This window comes from Aplidium turbinatum, chromosome 15, assembly GCF_918807975.1.
Source record: "Aplidium turbinatum chromosome 15, kaAplTurb1.1, whole genome shotgun sequence".
NCBI classification, from domain to species: Eukaryota; Metazoa; Chordata; class Ascidiacea; order Aplousobranchia; family Polyclinidae; genus Aplidium; species Aplidium turbinatum.
This window is the reverse complement of record NC_137486.1, coordinates 21366934-21377624: the sequence shown is the minus strand read 5'-3', so window position 1 is coordinate 21377624 and position 10691 is coordinate 21366934. Positions and strand designations below refer to the sequence as shown.

Here is a 10691-nt window from a genome sequence, read left to right as displayed (position 1 = left end):
TAATAGGCTTACAGAACACTATTCTACATTGGCATACCTGGGGTGGGGTAGGTGGATTGGGCCATGTATTTCGTATTGGCTTAGTCTATAAAACAACATTGTTACAGTAATTGCTTTGACAGAGCAATGCAAAACATATTAAATGCCTTAATCTACGTCGTTTATAACTACTAAAACACTTTTAAGGGGGGGGGGGGGGGCATGGCCCAACGGCCCCCCCCTGCTTACGCCACTGGTTATAGATATCCCTGATATTCGAAAGGAAACGCATTGCCCACATAACTGATGAAGTGCATGTGAGTTTATATTAATCTTTTTTAAAGTTGTATTGTATTTCAAGTTAATAGTATATTTACTCGGGGCAACCAATAAAGCGTCCACTACAGTAGCACCAATAAACAGCATTTTTAACAGGGGGGGTCCAAGAGGTGTTTTTGGACCAGGGCCCAGAATGAAATTAGGGGTTCGTAATGTTTCCAAGGGGCCCAGAAACTAGAAGAAATCACCTCATAGTCTTTGGTCTGAGGATTACATTGGTACATGGCCCAAACTCCTCAACGGCCCTACCATTGAACAACTAAATTTACACATTCTAGTGTTAATAGAGCAATGTGAAGCGCGCCTTGTATAGTCTACGTTACGGAAAAGTGGGGATATCTGGGATGGAATTTCGAAATTTTATTAAAAGAATGCAACATTATACAAAACTTTGTCAAACACAACTGTCATCATCCCAGTCTCAAGGGATTGCTGTTGTGAATGAGAACCACACTTTGTGTAGGAATCTATGGTCAGCAGATGTCGTTGTTGCTTCTTCGGTATAAATTGCGAAGACAACAAATTGATTTGAAATCCAAAACGAAAGCAAACAATATATAGCACAAAGGGCTTTATTTTCTGAGTCGATGCGACGTGATAGATTGTATGAAACAACGTAAAAAATACGAGAAACTTGATAGAGCAAGATTGCCGGCGGCATTATTAATCATAAAAATTGTGATGAAGATCGGTCTGCGAGTGACTAAGTTTCTGGACTGAGAGTTGAAGTTATTGTTGGATAAAACCGCACAACAATATGTCAGTAGTAGTAGCGGTGACGGTGTTGGTACATTGAACCACTGAGCGTATTGAACAAGAACTGGCTCAACAACACAAGTCCAAAGGGATGTTGTGTAGAGTGGAGCGCAGTATTGTAGTCAAGAATTTGAAAGCAGTTGTCTGAGTTCGTCAGGTTTTCTCTTTTTTTGAAATATGAAAATATCTTTCAATATTTCTAGCTTTGCAATATTTTGGAAGCTGGGAATAAAGTCGCAGAAGTTGCCATAGCAATCGGTTTTCAATTCCGAAACTGTTTTGTTGAATTTATTTTTGGTTGATTGGACCAAATTTACTGTAAATTGACTAGTTTTAAAGCATGTAGTAAGTTTAGTTTGATTGTCTGGAACAAACAGCCTTCACCTTCGTTTGGCGGCATAGGTGCAATTTTAATAATTGTGATACCTTTTTTATTGGAAGCCGTATTGACCTGAAATTTGTCCATACTGGCACCGGTAGAACAAACTTGACTTCACATATGATTTTAAGACTTTAATTTTCCTTGTCATTTTACAATTTGTCAAGAATGTATCAAAGAAATACAAAAATTGATTGAGGCAGTTCACCAGGCATTAACATGACACGTTCTACTGGTGCAAACTAAGCTGAACTATATCACAAGATGTATGAAGTGACAATCTGCTTTTATTCCGACGTTTCGTCAATCAGTTACACGAACCAAACGAATCATTAACAGCGATTCTCAAAACATATTCAACCTAGTTCATCCATAAACGTGTCATCATCAAACGACTTAATGCAATGTGCAAATATACGCGAGTGCCACAATCGTTATTGTACGTCACAATGGAAAGTTGCTTCGTCACAAACTGACACTCTGGCGTCCACATACGATAAGAAAAGGCCAATTTGAGAAAAAGCAAAACAACGAGGTAAATTCATGAGAAAGAATATGTTAACTTCTGCTGCAGCTGACAACACAAATGCCTATAGTGTGTTTTCAAACGAGATCTTTAAATCTTGATAAACACATAAATGATTTTGTGACGGCATAACGCATTGTGATGAAACAACAGAAAATAAACCATAAACAGACATAACTCAGCAACAACACTACATTTAACATTATAAAAACAAAAAACAAAAAGCAAACGTTTTCGGCTAGTCAAAAACTAGCCGAAAACGTTCGCTTTTTGTTTTTATAATGTTAAATGTAGTGTTGTTGCTGAGTTATGTCTGTTTATGGTTTAAAAGAGTTACCTCTCTACCCAAATTGTAACAGAAAATAAGCTGGTCAAAAATAAATACGTCATATCTGAACAACGTGATCTTCTTGCTCCTGCAGGGCCAGGAGTCGAACCTCGGTCCATCCGATCTCAGTCCGGATCTTTCATCTTGAAGTGCAATCCTAACCACGAAGAGCAAACCTCGCATCTTTCTCTACCGGAAGATTTTCACCTTGGCACCTTCGTATCCCATTCATCTCGCATCTGTTGCAGAATCCCCGGTTGCCGTGGGAACGAAAACTGTGGGGCTCAACTGGCCGTTTATAGAACCTTCCCCGGATCCAACAATCGATTGAAGTTTTCGAGTGATTTGCTTAATTTCAGGACGCTCACTAGGTGGCACAAGACAGCACTTTTTGATAAGCGCGCTCATTCGCTTGACTCCCTCTAGTGGTTGTAAGTGCGGTATGTTGTCAGAACGCAAAGCTGAAAAGATAATCGTAAAAATATGTGAGGACGACCAAGTTATTAACATCTGCAGTTAAAAAGCGTTGATGTCTCCTTCTCTGTTCAAAACTAGCAGAAACTTCGCTCTGTCAATCTTGTTGGCCGGTCACTGGTTCAAAGCCAGGGCTGTGAAGTCGGCCGAAAAATAAACGACTCCGATTCCTCGGTTTATAACTGGCTGACTCCAGATACATCAAAACCCCTGTAACTCCAACTCCACAGACGTGTTCTAAGTCTCTACAAGAATGTGGAACCGCCAGGATTCCAAAGAGGTCTTCCAAGCCGATGGATAAAATTCAGTCAATCATTTATCGCCCATTTAGCAAACCCCTTCCCATATGAAAAACAATAACTCACTCAGATCGTTGTACATTTCAACAAACATCGATGCTGCCGGCGAATATACGTCATCTTACCTGTGACGTACTCGTCGTTCGTTAGTTCATCGTAGGGTGATTCTCCAAAAGAGAATATCTCCCAGCAGGTGACCCCGAACGACCAGACATCGGATTGGGAGGATTGCTTCCCCTCAAGCAGGGACTCTGGCGCCATCCACCGGATCGGCACAAGCGCGCCATCATGCTCGTGGTAATCTCTGGAATGGAAATGATAAAAATGAAAACATTCGATTCATGGAATTCCAACCGACGCAAGCCCTTGGCGTTTACTTTCTTTGCTTTTGTCCCATTTAACCTTCCGCCGGGTGGATGAATACTTAGACTAAGTGGACGGGAAAACATAAAAGCCATCTTCGTAACTAACTTCAGGCATGTTAAGTGTCCCGCTAAAGACACAAACAAGTGCTCTTGACGGGCGCCCTTTCGAGCGTCATACAAGGAATGTCATCACTCAATTGCGTGGCCACTGGCCTATAAAAGGAGCGCCCATGGCAAGAAGGCATCAAAGAAACCTCCAAATACTTTTGGTGTGGTGATGTGGTTCATCCGCAGCATAACAGAGCAAGATTTAGTCAAAAACCTTCAGTGGTTGTAAAACTATGAGGCGTTAAGCAGCGCCAGGTGTGACTCACGTTTCAAATCCTTGTCTTGAGAGACCAATCATTGAAATCTTCACAAGCAGGTTTGAGCTGACAACACAGTTTCTCGCGGCCAGGTCTTTGTGAATGAAACCCAACTTATTGAGGTGCTCCAATCCACCCGCTATTTGGCAGCAGAGATTCATCTGAAACAAACAATGAAATCTCAGCATATCATTTGGAGCAATGCAATATCATCATACCTGCGCTAAACATGGTTTCGACCTCTGAAAATAATGGTAAAATACGTTCCTTTCTTGCTCAAGTAGCTAACTGCTCTTGGCTGATCGTCTTGATCAGCCAAGATCTTGGCTGATCAGTGCATCGTCAGTTCTGATCAGAACTGACGATGCACTGAATAAGTGCGAAATATATTTTCTGTAACATCTACTGACAACTGATCCCTGTTACCTTAGCAATTGAGGTTTTAGCTTTCTTGCTCAAGCGTATAATTTACAAGCAATATCAACCATCGGAAACTTCCCTCTGTCAATCTCGGTGACGTGACGTCAGTGGTACAAAACCTCCACAAATCATGCAAAACTGCCAGGAATAAGTTTCCAAGAAGCTTTGTCAGTCCGAGGATAAAGTTTCCACAGCCATCCTGATATTAAACTTCGACTATGACGTATGTTGCTCACCTTGCTACTTTTGCTGATGTTAGGGATTTCCCCTTCCTTCGATGCCTTGAGGCACAACTTCAAGATGCCCTGAACAAAATAAACGCGATTTATGGTCGATGCAACAAACGGACAATTGATGACGACATTGCCAAGATGAGTATTTGCACTAAAATGTTGCAATATGCAAACACATCTTGACAATAGTGCCAAGTTGAGACTGGCGGCCGAGTGTGGGACAGCTGTACATGAACTTGATGCCAGGAATAATGATATCTAAATGTTGAACAGTCGTATCAGATGTGCGTTACGTCATAGAACATACTTTAAGCCTTAAGCGAAAGAGTTTGTACCAAGTTGTCCCGCTACAAATGTGATCACAATAATAATGCATCCTGCTCGACTATACTCGTTCCGGCGTAATATTACAACGCGCATTATCGCCACATAACCCAGGTGTGTTTCTATTTGGATATGGGTACTGGTTGCTACAAGCAGTAAAAGCTACAAGTCAGTTTTCCAGCTACACTGGCAACACTGCAACGTGAAGAGGGGCGCCACCAAGTGTGAGAATGACAAGCGGTCTTCAAGTTTCTGTCCTCAAATTCCTCCACCAAAAAACCCCACTCACCCAATCCAAATATTCCGACACAAAGAAATCGGGTTTCGCTTTGGAATATTTGGATCCGACAGCTAGTAGCTTGGATACGTTGTCGTGTGTGGACTTGAACAATAGGTTGACTTCTCTGATGAACTCTGACCTCGATGACCTTACAAAACAATATCATCAGTTTTGCAACAAAAGTCCAACGAATGTTTCCAAATACAAGGAGTGCTGTTGCAGGTCCCACAACCGTCAACAAATAGATATTCTAATCCATCATATTGCCAACCACAGAGAAGCGAACTTTAATAAACTCATACATTTGATGCATTGGAGTGATTTGATCAATGATTCAGCGCCAGACCTTGATATTTTACACCCATCAACAATCTCCACTACATGACTGTGACGTCACAAATTATGGTCATGACGCCACAAAACAGTTCATTTTTTTCTCTTAATATTGACGTCCTCCTAATGAATCCTTGCAGGACTTACCGGGATTCCTTGGAACTTCCATGAGGATGGTACGTCTTCACCATGAACAGACGCTCTTCTTCAGCTTCAGGATCGAGTCCGGGAGCCTTGGAGAGGAAAACATCTCCAAACTCACCTTTCCCTGGCGAACAGATGAAACGTAACGCAACTTAGTTAAAATCTCGCTCTCTATCACAGGATGATGACATCACAATGGATCCATACCAACCAGAAGGAGAATAGTTGCGGACTTTATCAGTGACGGGAAAAATGTTACAAAACTCTGCTGGAATTTAAGTTGAAAGTACCACTAACAACATGAGAAGCTTTTCACTAAACCAGACTGCGACTTAATTATACGCTAAAACGAAACGAAGTTTATAAATCAACTTTCCATGAAATTATTCATCAAGATTTCTTGGGGGAATTTTCGCTGCTTCAAAACAACCGATGCAAGCCGCAGATATTTTCAGTTAAATTTCAATCACACAACATCGCATTATAGTCATAGCAAATCATCAATAACATGCCGTAGATGTGAAACAGAATTGTACCTCTGGCGTAGACACAGCCACGGTTTAAACTTCAATTGAAAGAAAGTGCATTGCATCCTTCTACTAACCTAGAACAGTGATGGGATGGATGTTGGTGGAAGAATAATTCATCCTGGTGATGCGTGGATCCAACTCGGACATATCCTTCATCGCAATCCCATTCTTCATCATCACTATCTCGTCGTCATGGTTACGTTGGGATCGACCATTAGTTGAAGTACCTTAAGTGATGGAAGCATAGCAAGGTAGCATAGCAAGGTAGAAAAACGAGCTTAAAGAATAAGAGAATTTGTATCGCGCCAACCACACGACCTGCATCTATAGATAAATCTGGTCTCTATCCAGGTAACTCTACTTTGCACGATAAGGACAAATAAAAAGTTTATTTACGAAATGTATAATAAAACAGAAGCGATAAAACAGATGTTCACACAAGTCTGACAACCTAATGAAACTTAGTTTTGCTGCAAGTATCCATAGAAGCTCCAGCAGTAACAGCTTAGTGCGTCCTTGCATAGTAGAACCTACCATTCAACATCTTTTCCTCCTCATCTTTTCCTGTTTGGCTCTTTCGCTTTTTTCTTCGCTTTCGTCTGCGGATGCAATTAGATGATTTAGGATAGGGATCTTACATTACGGGATGCGAGACTCATATTAAATTGATATCACTTTTATGGGTCAAGTAAAATGATTATTTACTATTGAGCCAAATGAAAACTTCTAAGTTTTAAGGTTGTCGCCACCACGTTTGGCCTCAGCACTTGAAGCCAAGCAAGTGTCATAGTTCCCGTCATCAAGTGGCGTTTATCCAGCTACTTACCTGCAATATATGATAAGAGCTACAGTGATGAGAACGTAGGCTATCCCTCCACTCACGGCCAGGGCGATGGTCTGAATCATTCCACTTGTGGGGCCTCCTGGAGGGAGGGATGGGTCGTCCGGGCCCTCTGGCACATCTACAATCAGGTTTGAATCAGTACGCGCATTAAAGACAGTCAGGTTTTAAATGTAAGCACTGTACTAAAAGTCTTGCGTTAGCGCTGGAATGGGACAACGGATGAGGCGCAAGCTTTCCAATAATGCAATCCTGGTTCGACTCCAAACTTAATCTGGTTGTTGATAAACATTGCTCACCTCTACCCAGGGTGTAATAAATTGGGTGGGCGTAGTTGCTAAAGGAAAGGCGGCCGAGAGAAAGGAACTGGCTACCCTACTCTCGTTAGTGCCGAACGCTTATAATGAGAACCTTATCTTTGTATTCCTCTAGACCAGGGGTCACCAACTGGCGGCACGCGGGCCGCATGCGGCCCGCCACGTTGTTATTGTGCGGCCCGCGGAAGGTATCAGCGTACAAGTATAATCAAAATTACTTTTCTTGAACAGTTAAAGATCATGAAGGCAAAAAATCCTTTCCGGGAAGCATAGTTTCGCTTTGCATACGATTCCACCGACCGACCAATCAGATTGTAGTTCTAGGTGGGGGTTGCTTAAAGTTATTCCAATGCGATGTCCAGCCACACTGTCCCAGTGGTTGATTAAAACGTCTGTTTTCGAAATTGTCTGTGCTGTGAGTATAGGGTTGCTTATTTTAAGTTTGTAAATGTCATGTAAACACTAGTGTGCGTTTCACCGTTATTGGGTTTCACGAGCAGTGTTTCTTTATGTAAGTTTTTGTTGGCAAAATAGGCCGGTGTGCCAACTCAATTAGTAATAAACTGTCAAAATATTATATATTATACAGTATATAAATTTATAGACTTTTTCTGGTTGTATTATGAAAATATTTAGCTTAGTAGGCTGCAAAATGTTGTTAATCAACAATTCTTGCCATGCTGATAAGCACCGCAAGTGACAGTTGTCAAATAATCAAAGAAAGACGGTTTTATAGACTCTCACAATTAAAGGATGAAAAACCAACTCATTGCTTTTTTAGAGGGAACAATGTTCATGAGTTACGATAGAAACGTTTTTTCGGTGATTTCCACAAGCGTTTGTTTCATGGTGCCTGGTTTCTTTCTCCCTGTTATTGGAGCCTATTTTTCGCTGATATGTTTGCGGTCACTGTCAAACATTTTCTTGTTTACTGAAACTGTTAATTGCAAGATATCTTTTGTGAAGCGAAGTGACAACACCAATCTTGATTGGCGATGAATATTCGCTCGCCTCGCTATGAGTGCGCAAAACAAGTGGCCTCGTTTAGGCTATTAGGCATTGTTAAAGAAGTCAAAAGTGTTGTTAAAGGAGCTTGGCCTGGCAGTAGCGTTGTTCGACTAATTTTGTTGCTGCAGTATTTTAAGATAAATATTAACAACATGTAACGCTTGATACTGGGTACGAAGTGCTTTCTTTTCTTGCATTAGAATCAACCTAACTAAAATTTTATTAATGCGGACCGCCACAGCTCTCCTTAGTGCCAAAGTGGCCCGCATGCAAAAAAGGTTGGTGACCCCTGCTCTAGACCAGTAACTGGGTGTAGGACGTTTACCTTACTACAAGCCTGCTCAGAGTTATATTTGTTGGTTCACAATGAAATGACAATTTTTTCAAACTTTGATGTCAGTTTTTACACCTCATGCAACGCACTTCACCATCTAGAAGCCATAGTACCGGCGTAAGAGAGGTCACATCCTTTTGTTCCCATTACAAACCTCTAGGATCTTCAACGAACCAAATGATGCAAAGTTCCCCAAAATTGAGTTTCGCCTCTAGCACTGTCAACGTTTTATTGTTGTGCATTCCCGGTGGGAAGAGGAAGCCGTGGTAGTGTTCAGTTTAGATGAACAGTGCTGTGATCATCTTCAGTATTAGCAACCAACGTCTCACACACTTCGATTGCCTCACCTTCAGCCACGGTCAGTTCAGCTATCGCTGTCGCCGCAACACCACAGTTGTTGTAAGAACAAGTGTAGAAGCCAGCATCCTTAGCTTGCGTCCGTGGGATGAGGAGAGAGCCATTAGGGAAGACGGTAACATCCCTCTCGAAGCTGCCGCGTTGGGATGCACTGTACAATTTATCGCTGAACTCCCAAGTCACCTGCAAGAAAACAATCAAACGTTTAAAGACTAATCTGCGCCTGGATCTTGAAGTAGATGCTCTCTCGTACGAATTATTTGAAGGAAATTTGCCGACAGTTGGACCAGTGTGTAAGTATAAGAAACAGTGAATAAGAGGAAGGAAGTGAAAGCATGCGTTGTGGGTTCAATCCCAGCCCAGCTTTGTTATATTTTGATATGATCACGGGGTCAACAGAAGATTGGAATCACACTATTAGACATTTTCCATATTCCAACGCTCAATAACAACACTCGTTCCACCAAAGCACGACAATTCACCTTCGATCTTTCATTCGGTGACGTTGCGCAATCTAACATGGCCCGCTTGCCCTCGAACACAGCGACATCGTGTGGAGGGACAACTATCCTGGGCCGGACCACCACGTATATCCTGATGGTGGTGCTGATGGCCGTGGAAGGAGTGGTGGCGGTACATGTATAGATTCCTGCATCAGATGCACCCGGATCGGTGAAAACCAACGCTCGTGTTGATCCTGATGAGGACTGAGAGATGATGGGCGCTGAAACAACGTTAAAGAAGATTAAGCAAAAAAATCCAATGCGGAGACTTAGCAGGTGATTTCGGCGGCATGATGCGGTTGTAGCTGGAATGTTGAGACTTTACGAAGTAAAGCTCTCTCCAAGATAACAAAAACTGTTGTGTTCAATGATGTGCAATGAACATGTTGAGCAGGAAAACAATCAGTGGAAGATCCATTGTGAAAGTTGCGGAGAGGAGTTGCAAGGTAATAACAGTTGCTCATGTGCAACATTATTGATAAATATAATCCAACAAGCGGCAACTTGAACGACAGGATCTGCGTACGAGGTTCAAAGCTTCTACAAGCACGCGAAACTATTGATTATGCTTCAATAAGAGGCTTTCTCCGAACAAGAACAAGGATTTTCCTGCCGCACAACTTTTCACTCGACTTCCAACGGTCAAGGCAAAGTTTCCTCATTAGGAGCAAGCGAACCTACCTTCTACTCCTCCTAGCAGCCTTGTCCATGTGATGGTAGGATTGCCACTTCCGTTCACACTGCACACGACTTGCTGGTCTTCTCCGGCCGCTATGCATATGTCCTTCAGGACAGGCCAGAACTTCAAACGCTCTGCAAATATGACTCGTCATCATCGTCTTATGATATCACAGCTGAAGAATAAATTAATTCAATTGCTTGTCAATCAACTAATTATATTTTCAAATTAACAGGTAACATTTCACGGTATGAGTAATAGGAAATCCCCCGATGAATCCAATGAAATGCGCTACATCGAATTCCTGACATTCTATGATTCTTGCGTGCAAGAAAACGTCTATATATGGGGCGTTCGTGAAATGATGGTAAAAAATGATTACATTGATTCAGCGCTTGCAGACGCTTACAAATGATAGAACGTTGATTACCGGTGATGGTGAGTTGGGCTGGATTAGAACTGATGACTTCTGAATTGGAGACTTGGTTGGTGGCAGTGCACTTGTAGAGACCTTGATCGGCCATAGTCACGTTGATTAACACCAGATTCGCCCCATCCATCTCCTACAGAAATCCCGA

At 42.0% G+C, this 10691-nt stretch overlaps 1 protein-coding gene across 1 annotated transcript in view; it reads right to left on the bottom strand.

The window, feature by feature from the left end:
- Positions 1-2246: 2246 nt before the first annotated feature.
- Positions 2247-10691, bottom strand: part of LOC145784492 (inactive tyrosine-protein kinase 7-like) — a 31216-nt gene continuing 22771 nt past the window's right edge. The window contains exons 11-23 of the mRNA XM_082596321.1: positions 10544-10676; positions 10116-10247; positions 9414-9655; positions 8922-9114; positions 6901-7036; positions 6609-6673; positions 6149-6301; positions 5548-5668; positions 5077-5215; positions 4467-4535; positions 3820-3971; positions 3206-3384; positions 2247-2768 (exon numbers count right to left, since the gene is read on the bottom strand). Of these exons, the coding sequence (XP_082452447.1) occupies positions 2536-2768; positions 3206-3384; positions 3820-3971; positions 4467-4535; positions 5077-5215; positions 5548-5668; positions 6149-6301; positions 6609-6673; positions 6901-7036; positions 8922-9114; positions 9414-9655; positions 10116-10247; positions 10544-10676 (1947 nt within the window). The 3' untranslated portion in view covers positions 2247-2535. The remainder of the gene's footprint in view (positions 2769-3205; positions 3385-3819; positions 3972-4466; positions 4536-5076; positions 5216-5547; positions 5669-6148; positions 6302-6608; positions 6674-6900; positions 7037-8921; positions 9115-9413; positions 9656-10115; positions 10248-10543; positions 10677-10691) is intronic.